Source organism: Lagenorhynchus albirostris, chromosome 13, assembly GCF_949774975.1.
Source record: "Lagenorhynchus albirostris chromosome 13, mLagAlb1.1, whole genome shotgun sequence".
NCBI lineage: Eukaryota > Metazoa > Chordata > Mammalia > Artiodactyla > Delphinidae > Lagenorhynchus > Lagenorhynchus albirostris.
The window spans coordinates 37,110,508-37,133,813 of NC_083107.1; the positions used below are offsets into that span (position 1 = coordinate 37,110,508).

At 36.2% G+C, this 23,306-nt stretch overlaps 1 protein-coding gene across 2 annotated transcripts in view; it reads right to left on the reverse strand.

The window, feature by feature from the left end:
* The window catches only part of COMMD1 (copper metabolism domain containing 1), a 150,862-nt gene that overhangs the window by 79,158 nt on the left and 48,398 nt on the right, over positions 1 to 23,306 (reverse strand). For both annotated transcript variants that reach the window (XM_060168761.1, XM_060168762.1), the window contains exon 2: positions 6,945 to 7,226. In XM_060168761.1, the coding sequence (XP_060024744.1) occupies positions 6,945 to 7,226 (282 nt within the window). The remainder of the gene's footprint in view (positions 1 to 6,944; positions 7,227 to 23,306) is intronic.

Consider the following 23,306-nt stretch of genomic DNA (forward strand, 5'->3'; position numbering starts at 1 on the left):
ACTTACATTTTTTTCCCCACTGGCTATTACCTATTCTCTGTTATGAAATATTCATTCTAATTAGTAACGTTGAAAGTTTTTTAGCATCTTTTTCTCTTTTGTAAAACATTTCCTTCTGTACAAGGTATTTTTTGTAAATAGCTAATTCAGAGTTAGTCAGAATTTAAATATTAAGTTGTGGATCTCCATGTTTGTTTTTTAGCAAAAATGAACACAATGAAAATCACAATGGCTTTCGAGGAGGACCAAATTTTTTATTCTATTTATTTTCTGTGTTGTTATAGACTTTAGGCACTGTCCTTCTACAAATTGTATCTTGGAACTCTAAGTTTAGGACCACGACTTTAGAAAACAAACTATTATGAAACACAACTTTGAGCTACAAAAATGGGTTGACCCATTCAGAATTAAAGTTTAAATAAACTCAATGTTCAAAACCTGATATAAAATGGAAAATTCCTTTATTTAAAAAATAAGTGGGACTTCCCTGGTGGCGCAGTGGCTAGGACTCCGCACTCCCAATGCAGGGGGCCTGGGTTCAATCCCTAGTCAGGGAACTAGATCCCACATTCATGCCGCAACTAAGAGTTTGCATGCCGCAGCTTAGGAGTCCGCCTGCAGCAACTAAGAACCAGTGCAACCAAATAAATAAATAAATATTTTTAAAAAAGTATTCTAAACTGATTTAAGCATCCTCAAGCTGTTAAATTTCATCAATCCGTACTGACAAAGGGTGGTTTGTTTATTAGATTAGCTTGACTGATTTCTCTGGAGGCTTTCCTTTATTACATTGTTAAAAGTGAAAATCCAACCTTAAAAACAAGAATTATCAGAAATAGACCAAGCATTACAGCGTGTATAACCAAATAAGATTATCTAAACTTTCCTCCATAGCTATTGAGAATAAAGCAACATGATCTCAAAATGGTAAGTGTTAATAAAATAAAATGGCATTTTATTTACTCTCTATATCCCATCTTTACAAACTTTCCCATATATTGGTACACATATAAATGTATGTATGTATGTAAGAGAGAAAGGGCATGAGAAAGAGAATGTGCTTTAAATTTTCCTTCTTCTATGACACAAAGCAGGGAGTTGTGGTGGCTCTGCTCCGGCTTATGAAGCTACAATGCTATACGTAAGAGAGCTCAGCATAAACTGATTATTAATCATAGGTTTTAGCAGGTTCTTATTCCTTACCACCAGAATTATACAAGGAGATCAGTGTACCTTGTTGTAGAAGGAATTGTGGAAATTAAAAATAAGTGATTACTTTCTTTTGAGATTAGATGTTTACCTATGTTTTGGACAAAATGCTAGCCTTTTACTCCAGAGCCTAACCTGTCTTGATCCTAGAAATCAGAGTGTGTCTACCATTGTATATACTCTTTTTTTTTTTAACCATTGCATATAGTCTCTTGATATGTGATATTCTCTTATCTAACTGCTTGAAAATGACAGAATTGAGCATATGATGAGTTGGCCAGAAAAAAATTATATCAGTAAAGGTAGATTCTATCTTCTTCCCTGTGTCTGCTGAAAACACAACCCCAAACTAGAAGAGTTCTGGTACACTAAAACGTGAGACTAGAAAAGGCAATAACATTATTCATTGTTTTAAAAAGACAATATGGACTTCCCTGGTGGTCCAGTGGTTAAGACTCTGCACTCCCAATGCAGGGGGCCTGGGTTCGATCCCTGGTTGGGGAACTAGATCCCATATGCATGCCGCAACTAAGAGTTTGCATGCCACAATTAAAGATCCTGTGTGCCGCAACTAAGACCAGTGCAGCCAAAATAAATAAATACTAAAAAAAATAAAAATAAAAAAGACAATAAAGAAAAAGAGATTTATATTTCAGGATCTCTACAGGCAGGGAATCTCTAAATGCTTATGAAAGAACAATTCAGCAGAAGAAAGAAGAAATAATTTACTACTAAATGGTTTAGCACAGAAGCTGTGGCTAAATGTTTCCTCACAAAACATCTTACTGGTTTTGAAAAACAGGAAGTCACAAAAGAAAAACCAACACGTCTTTATAAAATGCCAAAATTCAGTCTCAAAAAAAGAGAAATAACCATGTATGAGACTCTACTAAGCATATAAATTATCTCCCCAAAAGTTACTGTTTAAAAAAAGAACACACTCTATGAAAATTTCTATTTAAGTTCCAGGAAAGGAAAACAGTGGTATTAATGAAGTAAGCAGAACAATAAAACTTTCCTAAAGACACATGCCAGATTCCAACAGTCCTCAAGGATTAGGTCCCTCAGTGATTTATGATCAAATATGAAAGGATCTCAATTATACGAGTAAAACACTGATGTTCTTCCCTTTGGACATGAAATGTTCACCGCAGAGTTTTCTGTGTACTTTTATAACAGAATTCATGTTTTATTCTTGCAAAAATTGTATTTCTGTTGAAGAAAAACATTCACTACAAGAAAGGAATTGAGGTCACTAGTGCATAGTCATTTTCTCTAGCTTTACATATTTCCATAAATATATACTGCCTTAGTTACTTCTCTATTACTTTGGCTTCCTCATATCCCAAAGGCATTATATATTGTGGTTAATAAGAAAAAAAGGTTAATGCATGCACTTGGCTGCCAATTGTCAAATGCACTTTTTGGACCAAAGAAAGAAGTAATGCAGACAAACTGAGCAGGAGAGAGAAATTTAAATAGAGAGGGAAAGACAGAAAAAACGTACCACATCTAGTGTCTGAATAAATAGTCCCCAAGCACTTCACAAATTATGGCAAGTAGAAGTAATATGCCAACATATACTGAATTCTCACTGTAAAAATTTAATACCAAGCTATATTAACATTTCAAATCAGAGTAGTTGGCACCTTTAACATAGTGGTTCTCAACCTTGGATGAATACTGAAATCACCAGTTTTTAGTTGTTGTGTTCTTTTTTTTTTTGGCCACGCTGCGTGGCATGTAGGATCTTAGTTCCCCGACCAGGGATCGAACCCATGTCCCCTGCAGTAGAAGCATGGAGTCTTAACCACTGAAACACCAGGTAAGTCCCCCCACCCTTGTTTTTTTTTTAAATCACCAGTTTTAAAGAATACTGATGCCCAGGTCCCATCCCCACAGATTCTTACTTAATTGGTCTGAAGTATGTCCAGAGCATGAAAATTTTTAAAGCTCCAAAAGTGATTCTTATGTGTAGCCATGATTGAGAACCACTGATTTAAAATGACATAAATTGAAGACAGTAATTTAGTTGTTGGGGTACATGGACACACACACCCCAGAGTTCAAAAACCTTGGTCATTCTTCTTAGAAGCAACCTCTTAATATCCTAGAATCATTAATTCTCTCACAAGCTCATCCAATGACAGCAGTGTAAAAATAACTTTGCCTTTGTTGCCTATACGTGTTCTAAAAACTGGTAAGTTGATTTAGTAGAGTATTTCATAAATAACATTCACCTAGAAGCTGACAGCAGTACTAACCAAGGATCCAGGCCTCACAAAAACATTTCCGGTAGGATCTGGGTTGTATATTTATTTTACTGCCAGCCTAGGTTCTATTACAGTTTACTTTCTTTACAACTTTTCTTGATTTAAGAATACATTTGCGTTCAAAGGATTTTGTGGGTTAAAGTGCATTTTCAATCATTTTCACAGTGACCATTTTCTTCACAACTTTGAAGTATAAGTAATGTACAATAAACTGCATATCTAAAGCATGCAATTTCATAAGTTTTGACATACATATATTTACATCCATAAAACAGCTACCACAATGAACATAAACATTTTTTTCACACTTAAAAATTTTCACACCCCCCTCTGTAATCTAATCTATCCCTCCTTCTACTCTTATGCCCAGGCATCTGCTTTCTGTCACTATAGATTACGTTGCATTTTCTAGGATTTTATATGAGTAGAATCATACATTATGTTAAAAAAAGTTTTTATCTGGCTTACTTCACTCAGCAAATGATTTTGAGATTCAACCATTTTGTTGCGTATATCAAAAGTTCTTTCCTTCTTATTGCTGAGTGATATTCCTATCAACACTCATGATTACCACACTGTATAACCAACATGTTTTATAACCAACATGTTTTCTTGGCATAGACTATTGTGAGAAGCTAACAAAAGCTCCTAGATGTTGGTATCAATGGTTTTTGGAAAAACTAAGTCTGGTGATCCCCATTTTATTTTTTTTAATTTAATTTAATTTTATTATTTATTTATTTGTTTGTTTGTTTATTTATTTATGGTTGCATTGGGTCTTTGTTGCTGCACTCGGGCTTTCTCTAGTTGCAGAGAGCGGGGGCTACTCTTCGTTGCGGTTGATGGGCCTCCCACTGTGGTGGCTTCTCTTGTTGCAGAGCACAGACTCTAGGCATGCGGGCTTCAGTAGTTGTGGCTCGCGGGCTCTAGAGCACAGACTCAGTAGCTGTGGCGCATGGGCTTAGTTACTCTGCGGCATGTGGTATCTTCCTGGGCCAGGGCTCAAACCCGTGTCCCCTGCATTGGCAGGCAGATTCCCAACCACTGCGCCACCAGGGAAGCCCCGATCCCCATTTTAGTTCTCACTTTACCACTTATCAGCTATGTCTGAAGCAAGTCACTTCTCTGTCACATACACCTTCTCTGGTAAATGAGGATATACTACCTCACCTATGTAATTCACCTTAGATGAGTACTTAAGGACTCTCTGACTTCTAAGACCTATTGATTCTATTGAAATAGGTAAACCTTCTAGAAAGATAGGAGTGCCCATCTGTTTATATACTGTCTGTGGCTGCTTTTGAGCTGCACCAAGAATGATGAGTACTTGTGACAGAAACTGTAGAGCTGTCAAGCATAAAATATCTGTCCTCTCAAAAAAAGTTTACCAACTTGTTCTAAGTAATCATGAAATGTTCCTGAAGCTAGCTAAAAAATCATGTGTAGTGATGTTTAGATTTACTGATTGACAAAAACACATTCTACTGTTCTAAAAAAAATGTTTTTCCTTGTTACTTTAGCTAAAAAAATGAAAGAAAAACCATAGGAACTTAAAAATAGATATTTAAGGGCTTTTCTGGTGGCGCAGTGGTTGGGGGTCCGCCTGCCGATGCGGGGGATGCGGGTCCGTGCCCTGGTCCAGGAGGGTCCCACGTGCCGCGGGGCGGCTGGGCCTGTGGGCCGTGGCCGCTGGGCCTGCGCGTCCGGGGCCTGTGCTCCACCACGGGAGAGGCCACGGCAGTGAGAGGCCCGCATACCGTAAAAAAATAGATTTTTAAAATTCCTGTGTCAGTACCCAATATATTCAGATGGTATATAAGTTACTAAAATCAAAAGGCACATTATAAACCCCAGTTCAAGAAATATTAGGAAAATATTGAGTTAAAGAAATACTATAATAGTTTTCTAGGAAAGTCAAAGTAGATATGTATGTTTTCATATTCCTGCCCAAATGATAAATACTTGACAAAATCACTACTGCCAGAATAAAAAATGAACAGCCTATAAAAATGGCTGGTGAAACTTAGATATCCAAGAATACTTTCTGCACCTTCTGTCAGATTTTTGGTCTAGGAATAATAGGAGGAAGGCTGTATAACACAGTGGTTAAGAAAATGGACTTTAGGATCAGAGAAACCAAAGTCAGTAAAGGCTATTAAGCACTACTGTAAAATAACTGAATAAAAGTTCCTCAAAATATATTTTGAAAAAGAACAATTTTTTAAAAGGAATTATCTTTTAAATTAAAATTAAAGTCATTAGGGAACTACAAATACTGGAAAAACCCTAAGCAACTCAAGAAGGGATTATGTGAGGAAACCTGCCAGCTAAAAAAATGCACTCATTATTAGAAGAAAAGATATAAATTTCTATTATAGGATGTAATAGAACCACTTATTTGATTATTTATCTGAAAATAAATCTGGTTAGCTAATTCAGTGATCTGGGTTTTCTCTTCCTAATTACAAGTTGCTGCTTTTTTTTCCCCAAAAGACATATACCAGGTCATTAAAAGTCTGATCTGGCAGTCATCTGGAGTACAAACTGAAGACTTCAAAGAAGAACCATGTAGATGTCCACTATAATGACATTGGAAACTGCAAGGAAAGCAGTACTGTTTTGTAAATAATCAGGATCAATTAAAAACAATTTGTAGGCTCAAGGACAGAAATAGTATACTTTAGGGTCTTTAGGAACAACACAATGTTGTAATTAAAATACAATGCTGGGACTTCCCTGGTGGTGCAGTGGTTAAGAGTCCACCTGCCAGTGCATGGGACACAGGTTTGAGCCCTGGCCCAGGAAGATCCCACATGCCGCAGAGCCACTGAGCCTGCGAGCCACAACTACTGAAGCCCGCATGCCTAGAGCCCGTGCTCCACAACAAGAGAAGCCACCGCAATGAGAAGCCCGCACAACGCAACGAAGAGTAGCCCCCGCTCACCACAATTAGAAAAAGCCCGCACGCAGCAGTGAAGAGCCAATGCAGCCAAAAATAAATAAATAAAAATAAATAAATTTATATTAAAAAAATACATTGCCTCCTATACCTGAATGCCTATAAAGATGAGTTTTGTGAGATAGGTTTGTTCTATGTTGTTTAATCTCAATTCCTTGTCTTTACTTAGCGTCTTTATCATTGCCTTGGAGATTCTGACCAAACGCCACGAACTCAGATCTAACCAAAAGGGAACAGTGGCCAACTTCTGTGCAATCACCTTATTGACCCACTTTGTTCTTTTGAGATAGCTGCCGGAGGCTGGTTTTCAGACTCTATCCACAGTTGGGAATATCCAAACTTTCAGATGATTCTATCTTTGAAAAGGGATTCTGAAAACCAGAATCTTTTCGTGTTATCATTATCTCTGCAAACAAAGACTGTTACATAAAATCATTCTGAATGTATGGCTAATACGTAATGGAAAAATACAGTTTACAAAGGGAAATTGAAATTGAACTCACCTGTCCACTTTTCCCTATTTCCAGCTCCATTATGGCAACAGGAGTGTGCATTTGAGCTGAGTGTCTTGACTGCGATTTGCCATCAACTCTCCAGCTCAAGCCCCGAAGCCCACTGTCCCAGCGGCTCTGGTTCATGAGGCTCTCTCGGATTTTTGTCTTATGGCTCTTCCAGAATTTCGAAATGACAGCAGCTTGGTCAGATGTGATCCCGCCTTGCTTTTTGGTTTGAGCAGTCAAGAATGCTTCCAGCTGGTTGAAATCCATGTCTGCAGATGCAATAGACTATAATGACAGAAAAAATAACAGATATGAATTTGCTAGATAACTAGAAAAAGATGCATCTTAACTACAGATCACATTTTGAGTGATTCTTAATCACTGAATAAGCTTTCAAAAAGGGTCATCAAAAGACAGTAATGAGAATAAGCACTTCATAAATACAAAAATATTCCCTTTGAAAATACTGAATATCAGAAAAGCTATTGTGAAAAATTACACGCTGGAAATTCCCTGGCGATCCAGTGGACAGGACTCCATGCTCTCACTGCCTAGGGCCCAGGTTCAATCCACAGTAGGGGAACTAAGATCCCACAAGCCCCGTGACATGGCCAAAAAAAAAAAAAAATCCGTGTCACTCGAATTCTCTATCAATAACTAGAATCTATAAATATCCAGTTCCATGATGAGGAAATAATAAAATATAAATAAAGTTAAAATGTAAAAATAATAAAACAAGAGAATAAAATGAATTAGTGCTCTGATGAAATCTTACATAATTTCACAGTGCCTCATAGCCAGGCTTGGTTTGATATACTATAACTGGGTAATGCCTTGTCCATACGAAGTACTAAGTAAATTTTGTTAAGTGAATGAATTAGTTTAGTTTTATAGCCCATCTTCAACCAAACAGCCAATAATACTACAATATCCAATAATACTACTCTGTAACTGTATACTACTTTATTCTTTTCCATAAATTTTCAAACCTTAATTGCCATTGCTGTTCTGAGAACAGTAAGCAGCTAAACTGAAGCAGGAAATCATCAAAGGGCTGGGGCAATGGAGCCCTGAATAGGTCAGTGATGGTTAATGATTTGGTCTCCGAACAAGCTTTCCCCTGCCTGGACATGAGGATTGATATGAGCTCCAAACCAAACTATCATAGTACCTCCTTTCTCTGGGCACAATGATTGATCCAAATTAATCTCCCAATTTAGGAGGAGAAGTGGTCTTGTCTCCTGAGGTCATGGTACCAGAAGAACATGAGACTGGAGGGCTGCAGACAGACATCTTTGATCTTTTGGCAAAAGCCTGATTGCAATAAAATAGAATGAAGCCAAGCAGAGATGAGAGTGGGTTCTAATGGAGTGATACCCTGTTCTGTAATCCCCAAGGCCTTGGTTCCTGCAGACCTTTCTTCAACTCTGTATGTTATCTCGACATCTTTTCCACCTGTAGGCACCAAAAACTCCCGTTTACTATTCAGGATAGTGTAAGCTGTATTCCTATCATTTGGAACCAAGAGTCCTGCCTACACTTGAGCAGTAGCAGTGAGAACAGAGGAATGTAAAGGTAGACAGTGTACAGGTGGAGTATAGGTAGAATAGGTGGAAGGGAGGCTGAAAGACAAACATGCTGTCTTTCATTCCTCCATTAATATGAAAAAGTTGTACGATAAATATTACAACATAGATTAAACAACATAGATTAAAGATATTTCACATTACATCACATTACAATTCAACAAATGTTTACTGAATATCTGCCTATTTACCAGGTTTTGGGTAGGAGGACCCAAAATCTCTGGCTATGCCACTCAATAGAAACATTAATTTGTATAATATATTATAATTAAATAAAATTATTTCTACCGGCACTTTGCTTCACACTATCACATCACAACACAGGTGATGTGTATCATTCTTTTCCTCAAAGCATATTAAGAAATCTATTCTGGGGCTTCCCTGGTGGCACAGTGGTTGAGAGTCCGCCTGCCAATGCAGGGGACACGGGTTCATGCCCTGGTCCGGGAAGAACCCACATGCCGTGGAGCAGCTAGGCCCGTGAGCCATGGCCGCTGAGCCTGCGCGTCCGGAGCCTGTGCTCCGCAACAGGAGAGGCCATAACAGTGAGGGGCCCACGTACCGCAAAAAAAAAAAAAAAAGAAATCTATTCTGATTTAACTTCACTTGTGACAGAAGTTATTTTGGTTGGGTTCCAGTCAATAATATCTTGAACTGGGGTCAATTCATCCAAAAAAGGTGTTACCGTCTCTGTAACATATTCTTCTTTTTACTTGCTCAACTCTTTAAAAATGTAAAAACCATTCTTAGCTAATGGGCTATACAAAAATAGTGTGTCCTGCAGGATGTAGTTTGCCAACCCCTGCTCAAGAACATCCTACAAAACAAACTGACACATGTCCTACATGACTTGGCAATGTCCCATCTAACATTATGTGGAACCTGTTCATGATTACCTGGGCCTAGAAATTAATCTTTTTCTTTTTACATAAAAAAATATTTTTTGGCACAGTTTTAATAAGCTCTAAATTTTCCAGGAATGCAACTAATACAGCTTGTATCAATATTTTAGTTTGGTCAGAACTTTACAAATAAGTTGTTGAGCATTTTGGAAAATCTCATTACCAGTGGCAATACCATTCACATTTTGATTTCTGAACTACCAAAACAACACATCTATATATGTCTGAGAATCACCACAAGAAAAACTCCTGCTGAAAGATTTGGTCTCTTTTTCAGATGAGGATATACAAGAAACTCATTGACTTGAACAGTCTTTCTGAGATTGTTAAGCAGATTACTTCCATCAGTATTTAGCCGGGAGTCGAGGCTGAATCACTACTGCAGATGCTTAAATCAACTATTTTAATAAATTGATTATCAGTTGTTTAAAGGGGAAAAAAAAAGGAAGGAGCAAGGGTGGGTGGGAGGAAAGTAGATGTGGCTATAAAACTGCAATATGAGGGATCTTAGTGGTGATGGAAAGCTCTGTATCTTGACTGTACCGATGTTAATATAGTGGTTGTGATATTATACTACAGTTTTGCAGTACGTTATCGTTAGGGGGAATCAATAAAAAATACAATGGTATCTCTTTGTATTATTTCTTATAGCTGCATGTGAATCTACAATTATCTCTAAATAAAAATCTTAATTAAAAAAAGAAACCTACATCAGGCCTATTTCTTGCTCTAAATATAAGTTCTTTAAGAGGGCAGAGACCTTGCCTCTCTTGTTTAATATTTAACCCCTGGAGCCTCGCACAGTGACTGGCATATAGTAGGTGATCAGCAAATATATAATGAATGAGTGAATAGTTGGATGAGCATGAAATCTGGAATCCCCCCCAAAAAAAACTAGTACTGTACTCACTTGATCTTGGGAAAGTCATTTAGTCTTGTTGTACCTCAATTTCCCCATTTATAATATGTAGATATAATATAGAATATGGTTATTTTAAAACTTGGCTCCAAAATTCTTTGACCCTTCTCCCACAAAGAGTTAAGGGTCTATGTCCTATTCCCTAGAATATGGACTGTGTGAGTGTTTGATCATGGCAATTCCAACTATATGACATTCTGGAAAAGCCAAAACTATGGAGACAGTAAAAAGATCAGTGGTTGCCAGGAGTTCAGAGGGAGGAAGGGAGAGATGAATAGGTGGAACACAAGGGATTTTTTAGGCAGTGAAACAATTCTGTATAGTGTACAAAATCTGATACTAAATGGTGGACACACATAACTAAACATTTGTGTAGAAAGAATATACAAACAGAATGTACAAGACAAAGAGTGAATTCTAACGTAAACCGTGGATTTTAGTTAATAATGTAATCAACACAGGCTCCTCAACTGTAACAAATGTACCACACTAATGTAAGATGTTCATAATAGGGGAAATTGCTTGGGAGCAGAGAGCAAGGGAGTATATGTTAACTCTCTGCACTTTCCATTCAATTCTTCTGTAAACCAAAAACCGTTCTTAAAATAAAGTATATTAAAAAAAAAACCCAAAAACTAGTGATAGATACAAAAACATGCATAAATTTTAGATATTATGCTGAATTTTAAAAGTTAGATACATCGAGTATATACTGTGTGATTCAGTTTATGTTATGTTCTAGAACAAGCAAAACTAATCTATGATAACAGAAACCAGAAAAGTGGTACCTAAGGCAGAGGTGGGGCTGACTGGGAAGAGGAATGAGGGAACTTTCTGTGGTGATGATAGGATGATAAGATGATGATAGAAGTGTGGATTACACAGGTATATACATTTCTCAAAAACTCAAACTGAATACTTAAGTACTATCATATAAATTATACTCAATGTTTTTAAAAAGCAAAAAATAACTTCTTACAAAAAAGATACCATTTTTTAAAGTTACAAATTCAAATGAAATACTGAGATTTTGTAAAGTATATAACTGACAGAAGAGTAGTATGCAGAATATATAAAGAACTCCTTGAAATCAAAAAAACCTAACAGCTAAAAATTTGACCAAAAATATGAGCAGACTATTCATAGAAAGGGAAATTTAATAATAAATCAATCAATAAAAATATGCTCAACATAACTAATAATAAAGAAAATGTAAACTAATACCATTTCCCTTCCATTAAACTGGCAAAAAGTAAAATGCCCCACAATATTAAAAACTGTTTCTTTACTTCCTCACCAACAATTCTCATATACTGTTGTGGGAACAGAACATTTTTGAAGAGCAATTTTGCATTATCTGTCAAAATTTAAGATGTACATATTCTAGAACTCAGCAACTCTTCTGCAATGGAAAAAACTTAGAGGAACTCTTATACCTATGCACTAGGAGTCCTATGCAGGAATGGTTATTGCAACAATGTTGGTAATAGTAACAAATTACAATCAACTCCAATGTCTGGAACAACAAAAACAAAAATGGTTAGTGACATTCAAACCATGGACTAACACACAGTAAATGAATTAGAATTATATCTATCAACATGGAGAAGCACAAACACATAATGCCGAACAACAATAACAAAAAAGACAACTGCACACAAATATATAAAGTATGATACTATTTATATAAAATATTATAAGATAAAAAATACTATAAATTTAAAATACGTATGTAGTAAAAATGTAAAATTATGCATGAGATTGATAAACACCTAATGCAGGCCAGAGGTTACTTCAAAGGACAAGGAGAATGAAATCTGAGAGGCATATAGAGGGCTCTAGTAGTATCTACAATTTTTTTAATGTTTTTAATAAAACTAACTTTAGAACAGATGTACAGAAAACTTATGAAGATAGTACAGATTCAATATACCACACACTCAATTTCCTAGGTTATTAACATCTTACATTAGTAAAGTCACACTTGTGACAATTAGTGAATCAATATGGATAACACTATTATTAACCATAGTCTATATGTTATTCATATTTCCTTAGTTTTTACCTAATGTGCTTTTTATGTTCCAGGATCCCATCCAAGTTACACTACATTTAGTCATCATGTCTCCTTAAGTTTCCCTCGGCTATGACAGTTTCTCAAACTTTTCTTGTTTTTGATAACCTTGACAGTTTTGAGGAATACTGGTCAGGTACTTTGTAGAATGTCCCTCAGTTTGGATATGCCTCATGTTTTTCTCACGGTTAGACTGGGGTTATAGGTTTTGGGAGAAAGACCAGAGGTGAACTGCCATTCTCATCATACCACATCAAGGGTACATGCTATCAACATGGCTTACTACTGCTAATGAAAACTAGCTGAGGTAGTGTTTTTCAGGTTTCTCCACTGTAAAATAAATCTTTTCTCCCCCTTTTCTATAATCTACTCTTTGTTGGGAAGTCACCATGAGCAGCCCACACTTAAAGAATAGGAAGTTACGCTCCACCTCCTTGGAGGCAAAGTATCTATATAAATTATTTGGAATTCTTCTGTGTAGGTCAATAATGTTTTAAAATATCCAAAAAAGAAAAAAATAATAAAGATCAGAGCAGAAATAAATGAAATAGAGAGTAAAACAAAACAAAACAAAAACAAAAAGATCAGTGAAACTAGGAGCTGGTTCTTTGAAAAGATATACAAAATTGATAAACCTTTAGCCAGACTCATCAGGAAAAAAAAGAGAGAGGGCCTAAATAAATAAAATCAGAAATGAACAAGGAGAAGTTACAAAGGATCATAAGAGATTACAACAAGCAAGTATATACCAATAAAATGAACAACTTAGAAAAAATGGATAAAATCCTAGAAATGTATAATCTCCCAAGACTGAATTAGGAAAAAACATAAAATATGTACAGACCAATTACCAGTAATGAAATTGAATCAGTAATTAAAAAACAAAACAAGCAAAAAAACTTCCAATAAACTAAAGTCTAGGACCAGAAGCCTTCATAAGTGAAATCTACTAAACGTTTAAAGAGTTAATGCCTATCTTCAAACTATTCCAAAATAGATTGAAGAGGAAGGAATGATTCTGAACTCATTCTCTGAGGCCAGCATCATCCTGATACAAAACCAGACAAAGACACTGCAAAAAAAGAGAAAATTACAGGCCAGTATCACTGATAAACATAGATGCAAAAATTCTCAACAAATATTAGCAAACCAAATTCAACAATATGTTTAAAGGATCATACATCATGATCAAGTGGGATTTAACCCAGGGATGCAAGTATGGTTCAAATCTGAAAATCAATTAATGTGATACACCACATTAACAAATTGGAGAATAAAAATCCTATGATCATCTCAATAGATGCATAAAAAGCTTTTGACAAAATTCAACATCGATTTATGATAAAAACTCTCAACAAAGTGGGTACAGAGGGAACATACCTCACCATAATAAAAGTCACATGTGACAAACCTGCAGCCAACATTATACTCAACGGTGAAAAGCTGAAAGCATTTCCTCTAAGATCAGGAACAAGACAAGGATGCCCACTCTCGTCACTGTTATTCAACATTGTACTGGAAGTCCCAGCCACAGAAATCAAACGAGAAAAAAAAATAAAAGGAATCCGAATTAGAAGGGAAGAAGTAAAACTGTCACCATTTGCAGATGATATACTATATATAGAAAATCCTAAAGATACCACCAAAAAACTATTAGAACTAATAACTTAATTCAGTAAGTTGCAGGATACAAAATTAGCATACAGAAATCTGTTGCATTTCTATACACTAACAGAGAACTATCAGAAGAGAAATTTTAAAAATAATAATATCATTTACAGAAGAATAAGACACCTAGGAACAAATCTAACTAAGGAAGTAAATGACCTGTACTCAGAAAACTATGACACTAATGAAAGAAACCAAAGACAACACAGACAAGTGGAAAGATATACTGTGCTCACAAGTTGGAAGAATTAACATTGCTAAAATGACCATATTACCCAAGGCAATTTAAGATGCAATGCAATACCTACCAAAATACCAACAGCAGGGACTTCCCTGGTGGCGCAGTGGTTAAGAATCCGCCTGCCAATGCAAGGGACACGGGTTCGAGCCCTGGTCTGGGAAGATCCCACATGCCGTGGCGCAACTAAACCCATGCGCAACAACTACTGAGCCTGCGCTCTAGAGCCCGTGTGCCACAACTACTGAGCCCACACACCACAACTACTGAAGTCCGCACACTCTAGAGCCCGTGCTCCACAACAAGAGAAGCCACTGCAATAAGCCCGTGCACCACAATGAAGAGTAGCCCCCGCTCGCCGCAACTAGAGAAAGCCTGTGAGCAGCAACAAAGACCCAACACAGCCAAAACAACAACAACAACAACAGTATTTTTCACAGAACTAGAACAAATAATTCTAAAATTTGTTCTAAAAGGCCACCTACTGAATGGGAGAAGGTGTTTTCAAACATATATCTGGTAAGCAGTTAATATCCAAAATATACAAAGAATTCATACAACTCAATATCAAAAAAAAATTTTTTTAATGGGCAAAAGACTAAACATACTTTTTTTTTTTTTTTTTTAACGCGGGCCTCTCACTGTCGTGGCCTCTCCCGTTGCGGAGCACAGGCTCCGGACGCGCAGCCTCAGCGGCCATGGCTCACGGGCCCAGCCGCTCCGCGGCATGTGGGATCTTCCCGGACCGGGGCACGAACACGTGTCCCCTGCATCGGCTGGCAGACTCTCAACCACTGCGCCACCAGGGAAGCCCCCTAAACAGACATTTTGCCAAAGACATACAGATGGCCAACAGACACATGAAAAGATGCTCAACATCACTAATCATCAGGGAAATGCAAATCAAAGCCACAATAAGATATCACCTCACAGCTGTCAGAATGGCTATTATCAAAAGTCAACGAATAATAAACGTTGGCAAGGACATGGAGAAAAGGGAACCCTCATGCACTGTTAGTGGGAATATAAATGGGTGCAGTCGCTATGAAAAACAGTATGGAGATTCCTCAAAAAATTAAAAATAGAACTACCATACAAGAATCATTAATCTCTCTAATTTTACTCCATATCAAAAGAGGAAAGCAAACTTGCTAGTTTAATATAATAAATATAAATTAATGTGAAAAATGTTGGTTCTTATGACCAAGAATAAATACTGGGGACATAATTTCAACAACCCAAAAGTACTATTTCTTAAGAGTGTATCAAATATAAGTGATAAATCAATGCAATCTAATAATTTGTAGCTCTTTTTAATCAACTCAATAAAATACTGTCAAAGATAAATAATAAACTTCTAGGATAAGTATCTTATTGACTCAAATATAAGATGACCTTGAATTTAGGTAATTCTATTTTTCCAAGAAAGAAACAAAGTTTAATTGTAAGAAATATTCTTTATCATGGTCAGTATTGCTAGTAACTCATATATATATAATTAAAAAAAAAACAAGCAGAAAATTCTCATCCACAAATAATATACTTACCATCAATCTCATCCTGCTTGGAAATAACTGTTTTTTTCTAGTTATATTATATGTGGGGTTTTTAATATTGTAAGAAAAAAAATATTGCTGGAATATGCCAAGGCAGTTGTTTTAATAGATAGCTATTTCTTTAGTGAGTAAGTTATATCCAAGGAGAAAGAATGATTAGGAATTAAGCAAGATAATGCATGAGATATAAATATTTGCTTCTCCAACCCCTTAATGGGAACAGTAATTAAGAATTTCAGAAAGTTATTCACTTCCCTAATTTCCATTAGTAAGTGAACTGGAACACATCATGCAGATTTAAATTCTTCATTTCTGAAGAAAACAGACTGACAAGCATAGAGGCAAACCAAGAACTAACAATAGTTCAACCCCCATAGAAACTACTCATGGTAACCAAAAACAAATCTTTACTTGTCAACAGTTCTGTGAAGGTTCCAAGAATATGCTATGCCATAATGTGCACACATTCCCTTAGTTAAGCCTATAAACTACAGAATGCTACCAGCTGTCAATACAATGAAATTAAGACCTTGAGAAAGCAAAAGCAATTTGCCTCTAGTGACTATTAATATTAGCTTGTTAGTAAAGGGTAATAAAGAGAATGTTTTTTCTTCTGATTTATTTCACCAGAATATTTTCTGACAAAAATATATATTTACACAATTAAAGATCAAATACCAGGTCAAAAGATCTTAGTTGCACTTCTATAGCCTCTTGGAATAAAAAATCATATGATGAGCTAAAGCAAGTGAAACTGTCCAAAAAATGGTTTAGGTAAACTAGTGTTTTCTAATGCTCTTAAAGGTTTTCTTGTTTTTTTTTTTTATTTGTATTTATTTATTTATTTTATTTATTTGGTTGCACCAGGTCTTAGTTGTGGCAGGCGGGCTCCTTAGTTGTGGCATGAGAACCCTCAGTTGCAGCATGCATGTGGGATCTAGTTCCCTGGCCAGGGATAAAACCCGGGCCCCCTGCACTGGGAGCGTGGAGTCTTATCCACTGCCCCACCAAGGAAGTCCTCAGTTTTCTTGTTTTAAAAAATTAAATATTTCCCTTGAAATTGCTTATGATATTATTTTAAGTAGAACATAGTCCAAAACATAAGCAGAAATAGTCCAAAAGAAAAGCAACTCAGTTTTTGTGTGGTTTTTTTTGTTGTTGTTGTTTTAATTTATTTGGCTGTGCTGGGTCTTAGTTGCCGCACACGGGATCTTCATTGTGGCTTGTGTGCAGGATCTTCGTTGCGGCATGCATGTGGGATCCAGTTCCCTAACCAGGGATCGAACCCAGTCCCCCTGCATTGGAAGCACAGAGTCTTAACCACTGGACCACCTGGGAAGTCCCGCAACTCAGTTTTGCCTTTTATCTACCTTCAGTAAATTCGTAATATCTGGTTTACTGTACTTACAGTTAGAAAATGGTTTTTCTGTTTGAAACATTTCTCTGGGCTTTAGTTTCCCTAAAATTAAATGAAGGGGATTTGCTAAATGATGTCTATGTACTCCGCCCCCAGTATTAACATTCCATGTTGCTGTATCTATACACTGAGCTACACAAAATTGCCAGTGTGCAACTGTTTTTGACTTACAAAAATGGTAATTTGAAGTGGTTCAAACTTGCTAAATTTCCAAAGCTTTATTCCCTCCTATAAACTATCTTTGGCATAACTCAGCTTTTGTATTCTTTTTTATTTTTTTGAAGTATAGTTGATTTACAATATTGCGTTAGTTTCAGGTTACAGCAAAGCAATTTGGTTTTATATATATATGTATACATCTGCATTTTTTTCACTTCTCATTATAGGTTATTACAAGATATTGAATATAGCTCCCTGTGCTATAGAGTAAATCCTTGTTGTTTATCTATTTTATATAATAGGTAGTGTGAGCTTTTGTATTTTTTTTTTTTTTAGCTTTTGTATTCTTAAAGTAGACCAAAATGATGAAAGCTGGCTCTCAATTCCATTCAGGATTGAATGTACTTTATTAGAAAATTTTTGTAAGGCCTATTTTACCCCTGAAGAAAAAGTAGATAATCTGATATGGAAACCCTCCTATGTTACTACTTCACAATTCAGTTTTGAGTATTTGCAGAATTTGTTCTAGCCCACTCAGTTTTGACTCCACTTGTTATCACCATATAATCTTCTTCATCACCGAGTTTCAACCACCTTCCTATCAGGCCCTGTCCTAAGCTCTCAAAAAAGATGAATAACATGAACATGACTTTGAAGAGCATACAATCTGGTGTGTAACCAAAAGCACAATGCAGCATCCTTGGCTTTCCTCATTTGCCAGGAAATCTAGAGCAGTACTACCCAAAGTACAGTCTGCAGATCAATGCCAGTCCACAAACTTCATTACAAGTCCACTATGAGGTGGCTGTAGAGACTGAGAGTAAACATTCAGAAACTTTTGTGGCAATGTCACGGTATTTTTATGTTGATTATTCTAACAAAATAATTGAACCTTATATTTTTATGTATTTTTGGTGAGAGACTGAAAATTCTAAAAACACAACACACACACACACACACACACACACACTACAAATCTGGTCCTCAACAGACATCATTTAAGAAGCACTGGTGTTGAGGATTCTATTGTTTTTGCAATTTAGGTCAGCTGCATTTTAAAGTAAAAACACTCATCTCATATCAGACTTCAACAACTAATAGCTAATTGGTCCCATTTCCACTATAATAAAAATCCTGGCTACATTTAAACAGGGGAAAAAAAGGTTACCAAGAAGAAAATAAGGTGCTGGCTATGGACAACTTGGAAAGATTAAGTCAAAGCTAAAATTAAGAAAAGAGAAAAATGCTATTACTTTTCACTGGGGAGAAAGGAAAATATTTCAAGTTGACAGCAAATTTTATAAATCACTGTTGTCTATGCCTGGTCCTTCTTACAGGAAAAAAAAAAGCTATAATCATTTGAATTTCTCAACTTACACAATTCAGAATTGAAAATTACCAATAGAAGGAAACTTCAGCAAAAAGAAGAGCTATGGAGTGGATAGGAGAATTTATTCCTCTCACATCTGTGTAATTAGTCCTGTTTATTGCCACCTGTGGTAAAATAATAAAGTCTCTGTTTATCTGATGTCTCCATGCCTGGGAAGTTGCTGGAGTCTTTGTAAACAAAATACAACCATGTTTCATTTGGCACAGGTAAACACAGAAGTGCAATCAAATCATGTTTCAAACGCAAATTCATATTTCCCATTACTAGATTTAATACGCAATGACTAGCGTATCTGTTGAGTACTACTGCCATATTCTGCATTCTAATTTAACAAATTTACACATTAAAAAAGAAATTAATTTGGTTTCATAAGACAAAAATTTAGCCAATGACAGACTCACCTAGAGTACCTCTGGACACATTCCAAAGTTCAGTGACTTACACAACTACTATGTAACAGTCACTATGCCAGGAACTTTCCAGTTTCCTGGCTGCTTTAACATCCAATTAAGGGCAGACAGGTGAAAAGTTAACCAAGCCCAAAATCTGGTGATAGAAAGCTAGGTGAGAGTGAGAAAAAATAGAAGTATACACTCTAACAGAGTGATGAATCTGGTTAAATATATTAATATCAGGTAGCAGCACACCAGTGAAAACTGAAGCTTGAACATCAACAATTTAAAAACAGCCTCTAAACAATAAATAAATAAATAAATAGAAACAGCTTCAAACAATTGGGAAGTCTTTGGTATACAGCAATTAGTCATTGTGCTCTAACATATTTTTTTTTAAGTGTAAAGGGTTTTTTTTTAATTATGTGTTAACACAAAGTTATTTAAGTCAATAAATTTTTAAGGAATTTCACATGTTCTGATTCTTTCCACTGCCAATCACCTTAGTTCCTCCAAACGCATAATCTTCAAGATAAAATAGCCCTTTCAAAAAGAAGCTATCATATAAGTCAGCCCACAATTCTTTTAGTTAGGCTTCTTTGATCTCCAATGAAATATGGAAACACTTCAAAATTCCCCACCTGTAATCTTTGGGATACAATTTCCTCAAGCGATTTACTTTAGGACCATGTTTAGGGTCAGGAGATGGATCTGCCTGGTTCTGAATTTGATACCCTCTAAAAATGTATTAGGTTCAAATCATATTCACTCCTAAGCCATCACACCCTAGAACAGTACAGATCATTGGGATATGCCAATACCTAAGATAAAGTTTGTTAGGTTTTTCATAGTTTACTTGGCATGTGCTCTAACAAATTTTAATCGTGTTCTCGGAGGTATGCTTAGCTAGTAAGCATACCTACCCAACTTCTCAGAATTTTCAGGGCAGCTTCATGGAACTTGTTTCCTTAAGGATATCAAACCTTGATATTTCAATAAGGTAAATACTTATTTACCCTTTTGTATGTTTGAAAATTCTTAGAAAAGTTTTTTTTAAAGCAAAAAAAATAAAATACTGAGGGAAAAAAAGGCAAAGGAGTCTCATGTGAGAAGGGTAGCTGAACTTTGAAGCTCCTATTCCTGTTCACAAAACTCGACACCATGTTGAAATACATGCTCACACTATGTTTACAGTTTAGTAGGGAGACTACTGATCACATCTACAATTTTCTCTATTGAAGTAGTTTCGGCTCTGGTTTTTGAAATAGTCCACTTGGTAGCTAGGCCTAGAAGATAAATCACACTGCTAATCTAGATAGTCTTCTCCATTAAATAAGATATGTAATTTATCAGAAATTGTCAGCTTGAAATTACAGAAATTAAAAATAATTCAGCACATTTTACATGAAATTTTATTTCCATGTTTATGCTTCCATATTAATAAAAACCTGACCACATTAATTTTAGAATTTTTAATTATATTCATCTATAGCAAAATAAATACACCTGCTATTCTAAATATTCACAAAACAGTTATTTATATATCAAACACTCTAAAGTCAACTAGCTAAAAAAATAAAATTCAGGTAATAATAGGTATAGAAAAACTACTCAATCTCTCAATTGTTTATCACAAACACAAAACTGAAAAATATAACAAAGAAGATGGCAGAAATAATAGAAAATAGTAAGAAACGAGTGTTAGGACTTCTGGGTATATAGATTTCTCTGGTACAGCTAAGAAGCAATTCCCACTGTAGAACTCCAGAAAGACAAAGAAATGGAAAGCACTAGGTACTTCTGAGTGAAAGAGAAGTTGGAAACCAAAGAACTGGTTGAAAATCTGCTTACTTAACCCAACTACTACCCCATCACTTCCCCTGGTGAAAGACTGTGGGTTTCCATTCTACAGAGTTAAACTAGAGGGCTCTGGACTCAAGGACTCGAGGCACAGCTCAAGGTAAGGGATTCATTCTGAAAACTGGGAAATAAAGTGTAGGTCTACTTACTGAATGATGGGCTACCTAGTCCCCTTCCACCATCGACCCTGCAATGCAATTGGGACATGAATGACCCAGAGTTGAGCCAGTCTTCATAAGTTAGGGCAAAATCCTTCACAAAGAGGATACCACCTCAGAAAGCAGCCATGGAGCTGAGGGATTCCAAGCCACCCATACTTATGACCAAGTGGCTATAAATTTGGGGTTCCAACTACCCCGTTAAGCTCAATAATTTAGCAGAACAAGCCGCAAAACTCAGAAAAACACTACACTTACAATTACAGTATTATTATAGCAAAAAAGTACATAAATCAGGATCAGCCAAAATAAGATATGCATAGGGCAAAGTCTGAGAGGGTCCTGAATGCAAAGTTTCCATGTCCTCTCCCCAGAGGGTCAGGATGCATCACCCTCCTGGCACATTAATGTATAACAATACACAGAGTATTGTTTGCCAGAAAAACACACCCAGGGTAAAAATTCCAGTTTTTATTGGGGTTTCATTACATAGGCATGACTTTGTTGTTTTGCTACTGAGTTGTATAAATGCTTTGCATATTTTGGATATTAGCCCCTTATCAGAAATATGATTTGCAATTATTTCCTCCCATTCAGTAGGTGGCATTTTCATTTTGTTGATGGTTTCCTTTGCCGTGAAGAAGCATTTTACTTTAATGTAGTCCCACTTACTTATTTTTGCTTTTGTTGCTTTTGCTTCTGGTGTCAGATTCAAAATATTATGGCCAAGACCTATGTCAAGGAGCTTACCGCTTATGTTTTCTTCTAGGATTTTTATGGTTTCAGGTCTTATGTTCAAGTCTTTAATCCATTTTGAGTTAATTTTTGTGTGTGGTGTAAGATAGTGATCCAGTTTCCTTCTTTTGCATCTGGCTGTCCAATTTTCCCAATACCATTTATGGAAGAAACTGTACTTTCCTCATTGTATATTCTAGCCTCCTTTGTGGTAAATTAATTGATCATATATGTTTGGGTTTATTTGTGGACTCTCTATTCTGTTCCATTGATCTATGTGTCTGTTTTTATGCCAAAACCATACTATTTTAATTACTATAGCTTTGTAATATAGTTTAAATTAATCAGGCAGTGTGATGCCTCCACCTTTGTTGTTCTTTCTCAAGACTGCTTTGGCTACTCAGGGTCTTTTGTGGTTCCATACAAATTTTAGGATTGTTAACTCTATTTCTGTGAAAAATACCATTGGAATTTTGATAGGGACTGCATTGAATTTGTAGATGTAGGTAGTATGGACATTTTAACAATATTAATTCTTCCAGTCAATAGTACGGGTTATCTTTCCATTTAATTGTTTTCTTCTATTGCTTTCATTAATGTCTTGTAGTTTTTCAATACACAAGTCTTTCATCTCTGCCAGATGGATGATAAGCCTTTTAGATTATATGTGTGCGGACATATGTTACTAATACAGGTATTCCAAAAACTGTTTGAAGATCATAGAATTTGTCAATATCCTTGTTGTCCAATTATTATCTTAAAAAATAATTTTTTTTTTTTTTTTTGGCTGCATCGGGTCTTAGTTGTGACATGCAGGGTCTTTGTTGAGGCATGCAGGATCTTTTGCTGCAGGATGAGCTCTTTGTTGTGGCATGCGGGCTTCCCTCTAGCTGTGGCATGTGGGTTTTCTCTCTCTAGTTGTGGCATATGGGCACCAGGGCACATGGGCTCTGTAGTTGTGGTGGGCAAGGTCCAGAGCGCAGGGGTCCTGGAGTTTGTGGTATGCAGGCTATCTCGTTGAGACCCGAGAGCTCAGTAGTTGTGGCACACAGGCTTAACTGCCCCGCGGCATGCGGGATCTTAGTTCCTTGATCAGGGATCGAACCCACATCCCCTGCATTGGAAGGCAGATTCTTTACCACTGGACCACCAGGGAAGTCCCTATCTTAAATTGCTGTGTCACAGAAATAACTAAGTTTTCTTATTAAAAGTCCATCAGATCTTTAACCATGGCCATTTTTTAAAGTCTTTTGTCATTTTTAGACACTTACTATTTAACTCTGATACATTTGCAAAAGTACTTCATCTTCA